The sequence below is a fragment of the Oncorhynchus masou genome, unplaced genomic scaffold (genome assembly GCF_036934945.1).
Source record: "Oncorhynchus masou masou isolate Uvic2021 unplaced genomic scaffold, UVic_Omas_1.1 unplaced_scaffold_1645, whole genome shotgun sequence".
NCBI classification, from domain to species: Eukaryota; Metazoa; Chordata; class Actinopteri; order Salmoniformes; family Salmonidae; genus Oncorhynchus; species Oncorhynchus masou.
Genome location: NW_027006561.1, coordinates 83606 through 102445, shown reverse-complemented (window position 1 = coordinate 102445; position 18840 = coordinate 83606). Strand labels below are relative to the sequence as shown.

Here is an 18840-nt window from a genome sequence, read left to right as displayed (position 1 = left end):
GAAACTAAAGGGACTACTTTTTGTAACACAGTAAATACAAGATGGCGGTTGATGTTGCGTAACTGTACAATAGTGTCTTCTCTGCAGACTGCGGTCATTACCAATATGTATTTGGGTACTTTTTTTTTTATCAAACATCATTTTTGGTGTTTTTCACTGTATGAGAAGATCAATGAGGAGAAACAGAGACCTACATTTTGAGATGACAAGTGTACGATCGTGATTTATTCTCCGATCTGTCTGTAATTCCTGCATTCTCTCGACCCTGTTCTATCGGTTGCAGAGTGACCTATATTTCTCTCATCCACATAAGGGTCTTCTGTTAGGTAATAATAGCAGTGGTTTTGTGTGTTTTTTCTTAAATCCAGAGTTCCGGCAATAGGATGTCAAACACCTCGCCTATCAACGCCACACCCATCTGATTACGCACACCCATCTGATTACGATTCAACGCCATCTGATTACATATCAACGCCACACCCATCTGATTACGCATATCAACGCCACACCCATCTGATTACGCATATCAACGCCATATCATCGCCCATCTGATTACGATTACGCATATCAACGCCAGCACCCATCCAGAGCGACTTACAAATTGGTGAATTCATTCAACGCCACACCCATCTGATTACGCATATCAACGCCACACTCATCTGATTACATCTGATTACGCCTATCATCGCCACACCCATCTGATTACGCATATCAACACCATCTGATTACCCATCTCTGATTACGCATATCAACGCCACACCCATCTGATTACGCATTTACATTACATTTAAGTATCAACGCCACACCCATCTGATTACGCATATCAACGCCACACCCATCTGATTACATAACGCAACACCCATCTGATTACCTTCAACGCCACACCCATCTGATTACACAAACACACATTCCTTCATAGCACCTTGGAGCAGATTGTCTCATCATGTTTGATCGAAACAATATCACATTTATATTCACTTTTTTGAAGCTCCGTTCATTTCTGGGTGACAAATTGGCAAGGCTGACACTGTATAGATTCCATCAGTCAAGACTGTCAGTACACATGTTGACAGACAGACAGACAGACAGACAGACAGACAGGTTACAGACAGACAGACAGACAGACAGACAGACAGACAGACAGACAGACAGGTTACAGACAGACAGACAGACAGACAGACAGACAGACAGACTGTCAGTACACATGTTGACAGATAGACTGTCAGTACACATGTTGACAGACAGACAGACAGACAGACAGACAGACAGACAGACACAGTATATTAAAGAGGATGCTCTATTGCTGCCTGCTCTATCTCATATCATCATGACACAGAGAGACAGACAGACAGACAGACAGACAGACAGACAGACAGACAGACAGACAGACAGACAGAGAGACAGAGAGACAGACAGGTTACAGCCAGCCAGACAGACACAGACAGACAGACAGACAGACAGACAGACAGACAGACAGACACAGAGAGCCAGACAGACAGACACAGAGAGAGACAGACAGACACAGAGAGAGACAGACAGACAGACAAACAGACAGACAGACAGACACAGAGAGACAGACAGACAGACAGACAGACAGACACAGGTTACAGACAGACAGAGATGATATGTCTGTCTGTCTGTCTGTCTGATATGAGATAGTATATTAAAGAGGATGCTCTATAGCTGCCTGCTCTAATATACTATCTCATATCATCATGACACAGACAGACAGACAGACAGACAGACAGACAGACAGACAGACAGACAGACAGACAGACAGACAGACAGACAGACAGACAGACAGACAGACAGACAGACATATCATCATGACACATTGTCGTGCCACTTCAAAGCATACAGTAAAATACATATGGTGATGTCAAATTCTTTAAGAAATACCAATTGATTTATATTGATAACATGAAATATTCCCCCCGAAATAGTTTAGGAAATGAGAGGACATGATTAAACATTAGAATCATTACAAATACCGCAATTACACACTAATTAGGTATCTATATTACCACAAGGTTTCCATCTATTCATTGATTAGGAAATGCTATTTGGAAGTTTCACAGATTGAGAGACAAGACTTCACCAATGTAAAACATGACTTTACATCGACATTGACACCATATCCAAGACTCCCATTTCAAAACGACAATCGTTGGCCAGTGGCCAGCTCTTACGCAGGTGTAGTTGATGCATAATGATTCTGTAGCACCTGTTGTTATCAAATGTTCTTCTGACATCTGAATAAATGACAAAATCGTCAATAAGGCTGTCGTTGATTGACACCTGTGGGTGTGCATCCTCATTGGCACCCTATTCCCTATATAGTGCACTCCCTTTGATCAGAACCCTATTAGCCCTGGTCAAAAGTAGGTGCACTATATAGGGCATAGGGTGCCGTTTAAGGGCGTATCCCTGTCCCTCAAAATTCTTCCTTCAGCATCACTCATGTGCCTTCCACCCTCCAGGGGGATAAAATAAAATCCAGGCCGTTTTAGGTCTCGGTAGTGACGGCCAGGGTGAGATCCAAGCCGGGCCTATGACTGCGTGGTAACCGCTAGCGTGTTAACATATCCATGGGGACACATATCGTTCTCTGAGACACAGTGAGAGAACTGCGCCGGGTTGCTTCCCTCACCGAACCTCCTGACTCCCCGCACTGTGAAACACTGTTCTATCAGCTCCAGACACTTACAGGCCAGGAAGAACATATTCTTGAACATGAACACTGAGACGGGCATCTTGTGAACATACACCTGGAAACACCGCACCACCAGAAGTGGAGCGTTGACCAACACACCGACCAGGAACCTAGCCCAGACCCAGCGACAGCGCATCTCGGAGGCTGTCAACTCGTATAACCACACCACTGGGACGCCCAGGGCGATGAAATAGACCGAGATGACCGTGTATTTTAAATAGACCGTCGGTATCTCGTTCTTCAGAAACAACTCCACCAGGGTAAAACAGTCTGCGAGGTCCAGACAGGTGGTTATGAAGCAGCTTTGGGACCGGTGGCGCGTCGCTCCGTTCTGGTCCTCGGTGATAGAATTGACGAGACAGTAGAGTAACGGGACCGAGAGCAACGTGATAATCTTAAATCCGGTTACACCGAACGGAACTTTGAGCGCGATGAGATCTAATATCGAAGTCTCTAGAATGAGGACTATTTTAGGGTGCAGGCGATCACGTAGATTAACCAGGCCAGGTAGGCGTAGGTAAACTCGCCGAGATTACAGCCGAATATAGAGTTCTTTTGGTGGAACCCACACGCCCGCTCTCTCTTGCTCCTGGCGTTCTTCATGAAGAAGATCCCCCAGCCAGAGATCACCACCAGATCCGTGGCGATCCACGAACACCAGTACAGATCCGTGAAGATAATGAGGTAGAAATCTAGAATGCCTCCTTGGAATATCAGAATGAGGAAACACAGGATCTTGTAGAGAACGTTCCTCTTGGACCTCTGGCCGAACAAGGGAGCGGTCTGCATGAATTCCTCAGAGGTCATGATATAGGCGTCTGTAATAGCGGAGGATACTCCGGATACCAGCGGCTTGATGGAGCTCTCGTCTGGGTTGATGCTCCCCGCGGACGTATGTGTGTCCCTCCTGGACGAGGCGCTACGTATGAACAGCTGTCCGACTCCGTAGTCCGGGGCGAATGAAACCGGTGAGTCCGGGCAGATCACAGCTGCTTGGGGATGGGGATAGCTGGAGCTGGCCTTGGGATTGTCGGCGGCACCAATTTCTGCTATCATTGTATGCATGTATTTGCGCGTTCGCTTCGTTTCTCTCCTCTCGTATTTTTCTTCCCTTGTTTGGTAGTGATAGATGCTTTGAGCACAGAGTTTCTAAATCCAGAGGCGCAATATCGCGATACTTCCGGGAACAAGCCAGTGTTGAGGGCTTGAGAAGTCAATGAGAGACGTGAAAAATTCCACCTTAGTTAACTTTCTCAAAATCTAAAGGCACAACCTATATTCGAGCCAATGTCTTAAGTAGTTGAACGTGTTGTCACTCCAACTTCCGGAAAGTGACAAACTGACACGTTTTAATTTTCCTTAAAAAAAATACTTTATATTGAAGGAGTGGCCTTTAATTTGACGGCATGCACAATGGCGTAATTTTTCCGCATGCGCCTAGCTTGCCAACATTGCCATGACATCGCCTACAAGCGTGATCGGAGATTTCTATTGGAGAAGCAGTTTCGACCCGTCTTCCTATTGTACTGTCTTTGCTTTTAGGTTGGAGCACGAGAGGGGGCGTGGCGTAAACCAAGGCATGGATTTTCTCTCCCACTGGAATTTAAATGCGGTGGACGGAATTATTGTTGTGTGCAGATGCGTATCACCAATCGTTTTGTTCATTTGAGCTTTCCAGGGTTTTTAAATTGAGACTCCTTTCCCAATATTCGGCAACATTGGACACGAATCATACTGTTGATATAACGGCTGATCTATCCCTAGGATTTGTTAAGCAACATCCCTTGGTATTATAGGAGTGCCTGGCAAATGATAGGCAAGGCTATTTATAAAGTGAGGAGCCAGGAATAGATTAGTTATAATTCCATCACCTCTTCAGAGATGTCATACAGGAAGTAGAGGCTCCATGTCTAGAGTTGACAGGAAGTTGAGGCTCCATGTCTAGAGGTTACAGGAAGTTGAGGCTCCATGTCTAGAGGTGACAGGAAGTTGAGGCTCCATGTCTAGAGGTGACAGGAAGTTGAGGCTCCATGTCTAGAGGTGACAGGAAGTTGAGGCTCCATGTCTAGAGGTGACAGGAAGTCTCCATGTCTAGAGGTGACATGTCTCCATGTCTAGAGGTGACAGGAAGTAGAGGCTCCATGTCTAGAGGTGACAGGAAGTAGAGGCTCCATGTCTAGAGGTGACAGGAAGTAGAGGCTCCATGTCTAGAGGTGACAGGAAGTAGAGGCTCCATGTCTAGAGGTGACAGGAAGTAGAGGCTCCATGTCTAGAGGTGACAGGAAGTAGAGGCTCCATGTCTAGAGGTGACAGGAAGTTGAGGCTCTATGTCAAAAGGTGACAGGAAGTTGAGGCTCTATGTCAAAAGGTGACAGGAAGTAGTCTAGAGGTGACAGGAAGTTGAGGCTCCATGTCAAAGGTGACAGGAAGTTGACTCTATGTCAAAAGGTGACAGGAAGGAGGCCCATGTCTAGAGGTGACAGGAAGTTGAGGCTCCATGTCTAGAGGTGACAGGAAGTTGAGGCTCTATGTCAAAAGGTGACAGGAAGTTGAGGCTCTATGTCAAAAGGTGACAGGAAGTAGAGGCTCCATGTCTAGAGGTGACAGGAAGTTGAGGCTCCATGTCTAGAGGTGACAGGAAGTAGAGGCTCCATGTCTAGAGGTGACAGGAAGTAGAGGCTCCATGTCTAGAGGTGACAGGAAGTAGAGGCTCCATGTCTAGAGGTGACAGGAAGTAGAGGCTCCATGTCTAGAGGTGACAGGCTTCATCCCAGAGGTGACAGGAAGTAGAGGCTCCATGTCTAGAGGTTACAGGAAGTTGAGGCTCCATGTCTAGAGGTGACAGGAAGTAGAGGCTCCATGTCTAGAGGTGACAGGAAGTAGAGGCTCCATGTCTATGACAGGAAGTCTCCATGTCTAGGTGACAGGAAGTAGAGGCTCCATGTCTAGAGGTGACAGGAAGTAGAGGCTCCATGTCCAGAACAGGAAGTTACATGTCTAGAGAAAGTAGAGGCTTCATGTCTAGAGGTGACAGGAAGTAGAGGCTCCATGTCTAGAGGTGACAGGAAGTAGAGGCTCCATGTCTAGAGGTGACAGGAAGTTGAGGCTCTATGTCAAAAGGTGACAGGAAGTAGAGGCTCCATGTCTAGAGGTGACAGGAAGTAGAGGCTCCATGTCTAGAGGTGACAGGAGGTAGAGGCTCCATGTCTAGAGGTGACAGGAAGTAGAGGCTCCATGTCTAGAGGTGACAGGAAGTTGAGGCTCTATGTCAAAAGGTGACAGGAAGTAGAGGCTCCATGTCTAGAGGTGACAGGAAGTAGAGGCTCCATGTCTAGAGGTGACAGGAAGTTGAGGCTCCATGTCTAGAGGTGACAGGAAGTAGAGGCTTCATGTCTAGAGGTTACAGGAAGTAGAGGCTCCATGTCTAGAGGTGACAGGAAGTAGAGGCTCCATGTCTAGAGGTGACAGGAAGTAGAGGCTCCATGTCTAGAGGTGACAGGAAGTAGAGGCTCCACTAGAGGTGACTCCATGTCATGTCTAGTCTAGAGGTGACAGGAAGTAGAGGCTCCATGTCTAGAGGTGACACGAAGTAGTGGCTCCATGTCTAGAGGTGACAGGAAGTAGAGGCTTGTCTAGAGGTGACAGGAAGTGTCCATGTCTAGAGGTGACAGGAAGTAGAGGCTCTATGTCTAGAGGTGACAGGAAGTAGAGGCTTCATGTCTAGAGGTGACAGGAAGTAGAGGCTTCATGTCTAGAGGTGACAGGAAGTAGAGGCTCCATGTCTAGAGGTGACAGGAAGTAGAGGCTCCATGTCTAGAGGTGACAGGAAGTAGAGGCTCCATGTCTAGAGGTGACAGGAAGTAGAGGCTCCATGTCTAGAGGTGACAGGAAGTAGAGGCTCTAGCCCTATAGCTCTGGTGCAGGGCATCGTTGTGCTCTCACCATCCATCACTATCTGTAATGAGCTAGCAGCCTGAAGACACCCTGGACCAGCACTAGTCTAGCCCTCTGGTCTGAAGCATTTCTAGCTGAATCCTCTAGTAGAGTAAATGGACGACTGGTGTCTCCATGTGTCCAGAACACTGGGACCTCAGTTACCCAGGCTTCATCCCACCCTGTTAAATGGACTACCAGAACCTGTTACCCAGGCTTCATCCCACCCTGTTAAATGGACTACCAGAACCTGTTACCCAGGCTTCATCCCACCCTGTTAAATGGACTACCAGAACCTGTTACCCAGGCTCCATCCCACCCTGTTAAATGGACTACCAGAACCTGTTACCCAGGCTTCATCCCACCCTGTTAAATGGACTACCAGAACCTGTTACCCAGGCTTCATCCCACCCTGTTAAATGGACTACCAGAACCTGATACCCAGGCTTCATCCCACCCTGTTAAATGGACTACCTGAACCTGTTACCCAGGCTTCATCCCACCCTGTTAAATGGACTACCAGAACCTGTTACCCAGGCTTCATCCCACCCTGTTAAATGGACTACCAGAACCTGTTACCCAGGCTTCATCCCACCCTGTTAAATGGACTACTGGTGTCTCCATGTGTCCAGAACACCGGGACCTCGGTTACCCAGGCTTCAATTCCCCGCCGGACACAGACATGTCATTAAACATGCCGAGGTTGACTGGCTGGGACGGCAACAGACCTTCAGAGTGAGGACAAAGCACAGCAGAGAATGCTAAACCTTGAACGACTGTTCCAACAAAATAATAAAATAACAAAATAATGCATTCTGGGTAACACAACAGATCACATAGAACCACTACGTCAGAGCCCCCACTTAAAATGTAAGTGAAATTACAAAACGTATAAAGACACAAGTGTACTACAAGCCGTAATATCGGAGCACAAGTTTAATGATCAATAATTAATATTCCACTCAGTCAAGCAACCCTGGTATCTTTGATAATAAACTTTTAATTTCAAGTCATGATGGATGGTTGTGGACCATAGAAAATCAACAAGAGAAACATAATATACAGTGCATTCTAATGGGAGTTCAAAGAGAAGTAGTAGTGACCAGACCGGACTGTGTTCCACATGGCACCCTCTCTAGACCACTGGTAGTTCCACTAGAGCCCTACGGTATAAGGATCAGACCTGGTAGAGTTCATGCCCCCCGAGGGGGGGTGCAATGCAACAATATTGGGAAGGTGTTCCTAATGTTTTGTCCACTCAGTGTATCGTCACAATATGGCGCCATAGTGCCACTCGATGACTCTATCAGCTCGGTTCTGAGGAGAGACTTGTCATTAGGTACCACAGGTGTTCCTGAATAATAGCTGCGATTCGATTGGGGCAGGGGACGGGGGGACGGGACGGTAAAATAAAAGTGGACTTGGGCCCATTTAAAACAAACAACAACTTTAGATATTGTAAGTTGTTACCCGAAGTCAGACCCCCCCCTCCTTGACAGATGAGTCGTCCTCCTCCCCCTCCTTGACAGAGGAGTCGTCCTCCTCCCCCTCCTTGACAGAGGGAGTTCCCACCACCAGGGAGGAGGGAAAGAGAGTGAATCAAGAGGGTACACATGTGAATTTACGAAGTCGACAGGACTGCCGTCTCCCTCCACCCAATATACTCAGTGCATGACCAGAGGACTACAATACCCATGACCACCACAGACATGACATCATCACCAGGAAGTATAGTTGTGTAGAGTTGGTTTTGGTGCATCATCCTCAAAACAAAAAACAAAACAAAAAACAAGTCTTAAAAACATCACCTGGGTAAAAATGGTAAGTCAAACCCACGTCCACAAATAAACACTGTTTATTAGCGATATTTTCAAAAATGTTTGTAATTTTTTCCCCTCGTTTTTTTGTTGTTGTTATTTTTTATTTTTTTACATGAACCTGACATGGATAGATAAATTCACAAGGACAGGATGTTTCTAGAAAAATGGTTTCACACCCACCTGTTTCTCATTTACATTTTTTTCCCCTCATTTACACTCTTTATTCTTTTTTCTTCTTCTTCATGTAGTTGATTTCTGAATGAACGGCCTGCCCCAAAGGCACTGCCACAACAGAGGAGAGAAGCTACTGTCCAAACACACAAGACAGTCCATTCTACAGCGCGGTGAAGAGGGGTAGTCGAAACGATAAAGGGGTCTAAACATTAGGGAGTGGTGCTATAGGTAAATCTCGTAGATATCGTCCAGCTCTTCGTGAAACAAGTCCCATTCGTCCTCCGAGTCCGTGACGTCGTCGTCGGTTCCCGCGGCGAGGAGCATGAGGAGCATCTCGCTCAGTTCAAAGGTCACCATCTCCTCGTCCTCGTTGTCCAAAGAGTCGCTGCTGTTCTCCCGCTCTTCAAACAGGTCCCACAGGGGTGTCCTCCTCGAGTTCTGGAGGGGAGAACAGGAATATAAAAAATAAAAAAAAACAGGAATTAGTTTCGGTATTACGAAAGCAGAACAGGAAGCGTTTACAATAGGGCTGAGAACGTCTGGACTGTAAACACAAGATGTCCAAATGCCAGATCAGTGTCTGTTAAACGTATGACCCCCCCCCCATAGGAAAACCAAAAATGGTCTTGTCCTTTCTGTCAGAAATAGATCATTTTGTCAGGGCAGCGTCTCACCCTGTTCCTGCCGTTGCACCCTGCTGGTCTCCTCTGGGGCTCCTCCAGCCGCCCGCCAGGGAAGGCGTGTTTGTAGAAGCAGTTGGAGCCAAACGGGCAGGTGCCCCGACCCTGGTCGAAGTAACGACAGGCTTTGGTCCTGAGGAACAGAGACGGACCGTCAGCAGAGGACTGTGATTATTACAGATATAGATGAGGAACAGAGAGACAGACCCCCCCCCTCCCATCGTCAGTACATATCTTACCCCCCCTATCATCAGTACATATCTTACCCCCCTCCCATCGTCAGTACATATCTTACCCCCTCCCCCCCCATCATCAGTACATATCTTACCCCCCCCTCCTGTCATCAGTACATATCTTATCCCCCTCCCGTCATCAGTACATATCTTACCCCCCCATCCCGTCATCAGTACATATCTTATCCCCCCTCCCATCATCAGTACATATCTTACCCCCCCCCCTCCCGTCGTCAGTACATATCTTACCCCCCCCATCGTCAGTACATATCTTACCCCCTCCCGTCGTCAGTACATATCTTACCCCCCCCATCCCGTCATCAGTACATATCTTATCCCCCCTCCCATCGTCAGTACATATCTTATCCCCCCTCCCATCATCAGTACATATCTTACCCCCCCCCTCCCATCATCAGTACATATCTTATCCCCCCTCCCGTCATCAGTACATATCTTATCCCCCCCTCCCGTCATCAGTACATATCTTATCCCCCCCCCGTCATCAGTACATATCTTATCCCCCCCCTCCCGTCATCAGTACATATCTTACCCCCCCCCCCTGTCATCAGTACATATCTTACCCCCTCCCGTCATCAGTACATATCTTATCCCCCCCCCCCCCCCCATCATCAGTACATATCTTATCCCCCCCCTCCCGTCATCAGTACATATCTTATCCCCCCCCCCTCCCGTCATCAGTACATATCTTACCCCCCTCCCATCATCAGTACATATCTTACCCCCCCTCCCATCATCAGTACATATCTTACCCCCCCCCATCATCAGTACATCCCATCATCAGTACATATCTTACCCCCTCCCATCATCAGTACATATCTTACCCCCCCCATCATCAGTACATATCTCCCATCATCAGTACATATCTTACCCCCTCCCATCATCAGTACATATCTTACCCCCCCTCCCATCATCAGTACATATCTTACCCCCTCCCATCATCAGTACATATCTTATCCCCCCCCCCTCCATCATCAGTACATATCTTACCCCCCCTCCCATCATCAGTACATATCTTACCCCCCCATCCCATCATCAGTACATATCTTACCCCCTCCCATCATCAGTACATATCTTACCCCCCATCAGTACATATCTCCCATCATCAGTACATATCTTATCCCCCCCCCCATCATCAGTACATATCTTACCCCCCCCATCATCAGTACATATCTTACCCCCCTCCCATCATCAGTACATATCCTACCCCCCCCAGTACATCATCAGTACATATCTTAACCCCCCTCCCATCATCAGTACATATCTTACCCCCCTCCCATCATCAGTACATATCTTACCCCCTCCCATCATCAGTACATATCTTACCCCCTCCCATCATCAGTACATATCTTACCCCCCCATCATCAGTACATATCTTATCCCCCCCCATCATCAGTACATATCTTACCCCCCCCATCATCAGTACATATCTTATCCCCCCCCCATCATCAGTACATATCTTACCCCCCCTCATCAGTACATATCTTACCCCATGCCATCCTTGTATTTCTGTATCAGTTTCTGCTTGTCTTCCTTGTCCTCCACCCAGTACTCACTGGGGATGACGAAGTTGGACGTTATCCGACACTCTGGACAGGACCTGGGAAGAGAGAGAGGTTTAGTTGGACGGGACCCAACACTCTAAACAGCTGTAGTAGTCTCGTCTACCTCAATAAGCTGTAGTAGTCTCGTCTTCCTCAATAAGCTGTATTAGTCTCATCTTCCTCAATAAGCTGTAGTAGTCTCATCTTCCTCAATAAGCTGTAGTCGTCTCATCTTCCTCAATAAGCTGTAGTCGTCTCGTCTACCTCAATAAGCTGTAGTAGTATTGTCTACCTCAATAAGCTGTAGTAGTCTCGTCTACCTCAATAAGCTGTAGTAGTCTCATCTACCTCAATAAGCTGTAGTAGTCTCATCTACCTCAATAAGCTGTAGTAGTCTCATCTACCTCAATAAGCTGTAGTAGTCTCATCTACCTCAATAAGCTGTAGTAGTCTCATCTTCCTCAATAAGCTGTAGTAGTCTCATCTTCCTCAATAAGCTGTAGTAGTCTCGTCTACCTCAATAAGCTGTAGTAGTCTCGTCTTCCTCAATAAGCTGTAGTAGTCTCGTCTACCTCAATAAGCTGTAGTCGTCTCGTCTACCTCAATAAGCTGTAGTCGTCTCGTCTACCTCAATAAGCTGTAGTCGTCTCGTCTACCTCAATAAGCTGTAGTAGTCTCATCTTCCTCAATAAGCTGTAGTAGTCTCGTCTTCCTCAATAAGCTGTAGTAGTCTCATCTTCCTCAATAAGCTGTAGTAGTCTCATCTTCCTCAATAAGCTGTAGTAGTCTCATCTTCCTCAATAAGCTGTAGTAGTCTCATCTTCCTCAATAAGCTGTAGTAGTCTCATCTTCCTCAATAAGCTGTAGTAGTCTCATCTTCCTCAATAAGCTGTAGTAGTCTCATCTTCCTCAATAAGCTGTAGTAGTATTGTCTACCTCAATAAGCTGTAGTAGTCTCGTCTTCCTCAATAAGCTGTAGTAGTCTCGTCTTCCTCAATAAGCTGTAGTAGTCTCATCTTCCTCAATAAGCTGTAGTAGTATTGTCTACCTCAATAAGCTGTAGTAGTCTCGTCTACCTCAATAAGCTGTAGTAGTATTGTCTACCTCAATAAGCTGTAGTAGTCTCATCTTCCTCAATAAGCTGTAGTAGTATTGTCTACCTCAATAAGCTGTAGTAGTCTCATCTACCTCAATAAGCTGTAGTAGTCTTGTCTACCTCAATAAGCTGTAGTAGTATTGTCTACCTCAATAAGCTGTAGTAGTCTCATCTTCCTCAATAAGCTGTAGTAGTCTCATCTACCTCAATAAGCTGTAGTAGTCTCATCTACCTCAATAAGCTGTAGTAGTCTCATCTACCTCAATAAGCTGTAGTAGTCTCGTCTACCTCAATAAGCTGTAGTAGTATTGTCTACATATTGCAGCATACACTGCTTTGGTTTTAGGTCTATATTTATTTATTGTCATGTGTTCATTGTATTTTTTACTACGTGCTGCAAAAGTAATTGTCCCTCGGGATAATAACTACTTCCTTACTTGATGGTCTTGTCCCTCGGGATAATAACTACTTCCTTACTTGATGGTCTTGTCCCTCAGGATAATAACTACTTCCTTACTTGATGATCTTGTCCCTCGGGATAATAACTACTTCCTTACTTGATGGTCTTGTCCCTCGGGATAAACACTACTTCCTTACTTGATGGTCTTGTCCCTCGGGATAAACACTACTTCCTTACTTGATGATCTTGTCCCTCGGGATAATAACTACTTCCTTACTTGATGGTCTTGTCCCTCGGGATAAACACTACTTCCTTACTTGATGATCTTGTCCCTCGGGATAAACACTACTTCCTTACTTGATGGTCTTGTCCCTCGGGATAATAACTACTTCCTTACTTGATGGTCTTGTCCCTCGGGATAAACACTACTTCCTTACTTGATGGTCTTGTCCCTCGGGATAATAACTACTTCCTTACTTGATGGTCTTGTCCCTCGGGATAATAACTACTTCCTTACTTGATGGTCTTGTCCCTCGGGATAAACACTACTTCCTTACTTGATGATCTTGTCCCTCGGGATAAACACTACTTCCTTACTTGATGATCTTGTCCCTCGGGATAAACACTACTTCCTTACTTGATGATCTTGTCCCTCGGGATAATAACTACTTCCTTACTTGATTATCTTGTCCCTCGGGATAATAACTACTTCCTTACTTGATGGTCTTGTCCCTCGGGATAATAACTACTTCCTTACTTGATGATCTTGTCCCTCGGGATAATAACTACTTCCTTACTTGATGGTCTTGTCCCTCAGGATAATAACTACTTCCTTACTTGATGATCTTGTCCCTCGGGATAATAACTACTTCCTTACTTGATGGTCTTGTCCCTCGGGATAAACACTACTTCCTTACTTGATGATCTTGTCCCTCGGGATAAACACTACTTCCTTACTTGATGATCTTGTCCCTCGGGATAAACACTACTTCCTTACTTGATGATCTTGTCCCTCGGGATAAACACTACTTCCTTACTTGATGATCTTGTCCCTCGGGATAATAACTACTTCCTTACTTGATGATCTTGTCCCTCGGGATAATAAACACTACTTCCTTACTTGATGATCTTGTCCCTCGGGATAAACACTACTTCCTTACTTGATGGTCTTGTCCCTCGGGATAATAACTACTTCCTTACTTGATGATCTTTGTCCCTCGGGATAAACACCACTTCCTTACTTGATGGTCTTGTCCCTCGGGATAAACACCACTTCCTTACTTGATGGTCTTGTCCCTCGGGATAAACACTACTTCCTTACTTGATGATCTTGTCCCTCGGGATAATAACTACTTCCTTACTTGATGATCTTGTCCCTCGGGATAAACACTACTTCCTTACTTGATGGTCTTGTCCCTCGGGATAATAACTACTTCCTTACTTGATTATCTTGTCCCTCGGGATAATAACTACTTCCTTACTTGATGGTCTTGTCCCTCGGGATAAAAACTACTTCCTTACTTGATTATCTTGTCCCTCGGGATAATAACTACTTCCTTACTTGATTATCTTGTCCCTCGGGATAATAACTACTTCCTTACTTGATGGTCTTGTCCCTCGGGATAATAACTACTTCCTTACTTGATGGTCTTGTCCCTCGGGATAATGAAAACTACTTCCTTACTTGATGGTCTTGTCCCTCGGGATAATGAAAACTACTTCCTTACTTGATGATCTTGTCCCTCGGGATAATGAAAATTACTTCCTTACTTGATGGTCTTGTCCCTCGGGATAATAACTACTTCCTTACTTGATTATCTTGTCCCTCGGGATAATAACTACTTCCTTACTTGATGATCTTGCTCTCGAACGTCTTGGCGCTCCTCCACTTGCGGATGCACTTGAGGCAGTAGCAGTGGCAGCAGTTGGACAGGATGCCGAAGCGTCTCTCACTGGGGTTGGCCTTGTCAAACACCACCTCCATACACACGCCACACTGCATGTCCTTACTGCGCTGGATGGCAAACGACAGCTCCATGTCCTTCTCATGGGCCTCGATGCAAGCCTGAAGAGGAACAAAGGTATAGCTAACCACTAATGCATTATGAAGCCTGGGGGGGTGTGTACTAAAGGTATAGCTAACCACTATAATGCATTATGAAGCCTGGGGGGGATACTAAAGGTATAGCTAACCACTATAATGCATTATGAAGCCTGGGGGATACTAAAGGTATAGCTAACCACTATAATTCATTATGAAGCCTGGGGGATACTAAAGGTATAGCTAACCACTATAATGCATTATGAAGCCTGGGGGGGATACTAAAGGTATAGCTAACCACTATAATGCATTATGAAGCCTGGGGGGATACTAAAGGTATAGCTAACCACTATAATGCATTATGAAGCCTGGGGGGATACTAAAGGTATAGCTAACCACTATAATGCATTATGAAGCCTGGGGTGGAGGAAAAAGGTATAGCTAACCACTATAATGCATTATGAAGCCTGGGGGGATACTAAAGGTATAGCTAACCACTATAATTCATTATGAAGCCTGAGGGGGGGAACTAAGGGTATAGCTAACCACTATAATGCATTATGAAGCCTGGGGGTGGAGGAAAAAGGTATAGCTAACCACTATAATGCATTATGAAGCCTGGGGGGGATACTAAAGGTATAGCTAACCACTATAATGCATTATGAAGCCTGGGGGGATACTAAAGGTATAGCTAACCACTATAATGCATTATGAAGCCTGGGGGGGATACTAAAGGTATAGCTAACCACTATAATGCATTATGAAGCCTGGGGGGGATACTAAAGGTATAGCTAACCACTATAATGCATTATGAAGCCTGGGGGTGGAGGAAAAAGGTATAGCTAACCACTATAATACATTATGAAGCCTGGGGGGTGTACTAAAGGTATAGCTAACCACTATAATGCATTATGAAGCCTGTGGGGGTACTAAGGGTATAGCTAACCACTATAATGCATTATGAAGCCTGGGGGTGGAGGATAAAGGTATAGTTAACCACTATAATGCATTATGAAGCCTGGGGGGGGAAAATACTAAAGGTATAGCTAACCACTATAATGCATTATGAAGCCTGAGGGGGGGGGTACTAAGGGTATAGCTAACCACTATAATGCATTATGAAGCCTGGGGGGGGGGTACTAAGGGTATAGCTAACCACTATAATGCATTATGAAGCCTGGGGGTGGAGGATGAAGGTATAGCGTACCACTATAATGCATTATGAAGCCTGGGGAGGGGTGTGCACTAAAGGTATAGCTAACCACTATAATGCATTATGAAGCCTGGGGGGGAGGTGTAAAGGTATAGTTAACCACTATAATGCATTATGAAGCCTGGGGGGGTGTGTACTAAAGGTATAGCTAACCACTATAATGCATTATGAAGCCTGGGGGGGGGGGGTAAAGGTATAGTTAACCACTATAATGCATTATGAAGCCTGGGGGGGGAATACTAAAGGTATAGCTAACCACTATAATGCATTATGAAGCCTGGGGGGGAATACTAAAGGTATAGCTAACCACTATAATGCATTATGAAGCCTGGGGGGGGGAATACTACAGGTATAGCTAACCACTATAATGCATTATGAAGCCTGAGGGGGGGGGTACTAAGGGTATAGCTAACCACTATAATGCATTATGAAGCCTGGGGGTGGAGGATAAAGGTATAGCTTGCCACTATAATGCATTATGAAGCCTGGGGGTAGAGGATAAAGGTATAGCTAACCACTATAATGCATTATGAAGCCTGGGGGGGGGGGGGAAATACTACAGGTATAGCTAACCACTATAATGCATTATGAAGCCTGGGGGGGATAGAAAAGGTATAGCTAACCACTATAATGCATTATGAAGCCTGGGGGAGACCGTAATATATAAATACAGTATCTGACAGTAAAACAAGGAGACTAAGTGCCACACAGCTGAGTTACATTAATTAACGCCTCACAAATGCATCTTGATTTGACCTTGGTGTGTTCTGACGGAGGGGTCGTGTGTTGACAGGTACAGGTGTGTTCTGACGGAGGGGCGTGTGTTGACAGGTACAGGTGTGTTCTGACGGAGGGGCGTGTGTTGACAGGTACAGGTGTGTTCTGACGGAGGGGCGTGTGTTGACAGGTACAGGTGTGTTCTGACGGAGGGGCGTGTGTTGACAGGTACAGGTGTGTTCTGACGGAGGGGCGTGTGTTGACAGGTACAGGTGTGTTCTGACGGAGGGGCGTGTGTTGACAGGTACAGGTGTGTTCTGACGGAGGGGCGTGTGTTGACAGGTACAGGTGTGTTCTGACGGAGGGGCGTGTGTTGACAGGTACAGGTGTGTTCTGACGGAGGGGCGTGTGTTGACAGGTACAGGTGTGTTCTGACGGAGGGGCGTGTGTTGACAGGTACAGGTGTGTTCTGATGGAGGGGTCGTGTGTTGACAGGTACAGGTGTGTTCTGATGGAGGGGCGTGTGTTGACAGGTACAGGTGTGTTCTGATGGAGGGGTCGTGTGTTGACAGGTACAGGTGTGTTCTGATGGAGGGGTCGTGTGTTGACAGGTACAGGTGTGTTCTGATGGAGGGGTCGTGTGTTGACAGGTACAGGTGTGTTCTGATGGAGGGTCGTGTGTTGACAGGTACAGGTGTGTTCTGATGGAGGGGCGTGTGTTGACAGGTACAGGTGTGTTCTGATGGAGGGGCGTGTGTTGACAGGACCGTTACCTTGGTGTGTTCTGATGGAGGGGCGTGTGTTGACAGGACCGTTACCTTGGTGTGTTCTGATGGAGGGGCGTGTGTTGACAGGTACAGGTGTGTTCTGATGGAGGGGCGTGTGTTGACAGGTACAGGTGTGTTCTGATGGAGGGGCGTGTGTTGACAGGTACAGGTGTGTTCTGATGGAGGGGCGTGTGTTGACAGGACCGTTACCTTGGTGTGTTCTGATCGCTGTGCGTCGTTGGAGGGATGGAGCACCTGCAGACCGCACATGTCACACACGTCGCCGTGGAGATAGGCACAGTTTAGTCCGTAGCGACACTCCCCCATGGCGGCGTAGGGACACAGAGTCTTCCTCAACTCCTTATCGTCTCCCGCCGGGTCTTTCTCTCGCTCCATCAGAGGACTCATCCCCGAGCCTTCAGACTTCACCGGGTCTGACGAGGGAGGGGGAAGAGGAGAGGGGAGAGAGGTGAGCGAGCCAGACACACACCCTGAATTAAGACACATGGAAACAGTCATCGACTTGGCGCCAACAAAATGGTGTCATTTATTTACCTCATGAGTCTGGTGGTCGTATAAACCAACTTGTAAATAAAAAGATGCTAAAATGCCCCCAAAAGGAAACAACATCAACCAGAAGTTGCCCTCACTCACTCACAGAAAAATACACCTGCTCAGTGGGAGACTGGATTGAGGAGCATTTGGCAGCAGACCAAACAGAAAGGGGATTCTGGGTATTCCAAGATGGCACCCCCATTTCCTATATAGAGACATAATTCTGACCGGTGCCCACAGGGGCCAAAAGTACCGACTTAGTAGGTGACTGACAGTATATCATGTCCATCCTACAGGGAGACAGGAGGGACAAACTGAACGTGTCTTATTGACTTAGTAGGTGACTGACAGTATATCATGTCCATCCTACAGGGAGACAGGAGGGACAAACTGAACGTGTCTTATTGACTTAGTAGGTGACTGACAGTATATCATGTCCATCCTACAGGGAGACAGGAGGGACAAACTGAACGTGTCTTATTGACTTAGTAGGTGACTGACAGTATATCATGTCCATCCTACAGGGAGACAGGAGGGACAAACAGAACGTGTCTTATTGACTTAGTAGGTGACTGACAGTATATCATGTCCATCCTACAGGGAGACAGGAGGGACAAACTGATCGCTACATTCCAATCATCCATAAAGGCTTTTCATTTCACACCGCGTCCGGCCACATGGCAGAAGTTGGCAGACTGGCACTGTTGGCATATCAGTGGCTCAAGCTGAGGACACCCTGACAGACTGACACAAACTCACCCTGTCAGCAGTTGGGCTAGCTAAGGACACCATCTGCCTCTCAAATGGAACTCTATTCTGTACAGAGCGCACGGATTAAGACCGTAGTAACTAGGGTGTCCTTTTGACCGTAGTAACTAGGGTGTCCTTTTGACCGTAGTAAATAGGGTGTCATTTTGACCGTAGTAACTAGGGTGT

General features: G+C 46.4%; 1 protein-coding gene and 1 pseudogene across 2 annotated transcripts in view; both read right to left on the bottom strand.

The window, feature by feature from the left end:
- Window positions 1-1963: 1963 nt before the first annotated feature.
- LOC135531560 (transmembrane protein 121B-like) lies at window positions 1964-3769 on the bottom strand (annotated as a pseudogene).
- Window positions 3770-7564: 3795 nt separating this feature from the next.
- LOC135531562 (probable E3 ubiquitin-protein ligase makorin-1) overlaps window positions 7565-18840 on the bottom strand; it is a 30378-nt gene continuing 19102 nt past the window's right edge. Inside the window, exons 4-9 of one of the 2 annotated variants that reach the window (XR_010454036.1) lie at window positions 17560-17783; window positions 14462-14676; window positions 11061-11171; window positions 9315-9453; window positions 8647-9078; window positions 7565-8409 (exon numbers count right to left, since the gene is read on the bottom strand). Coding sequence is in view for 1 of the 2 variants with exons in the window: in XM_064959570.1 (XP_064815642.1) it covers window positions 8863-9078; window positions 9315-9453; window positions 11061-11171; window positions 14462-14676; window positions 17560-17783 (905 nt within the window). In the remaining variant the exon portion in view is untranslated. Of the gene's footprint in view, window positions 9079-9314; window positions 9454-11060; window positions 11172-14461; window positions 14677-17559; window positions 17784-18840 lie in introns of both variants that reach the window. The other variant, XM_064959570.1, reaches the window with a different exon arrangement.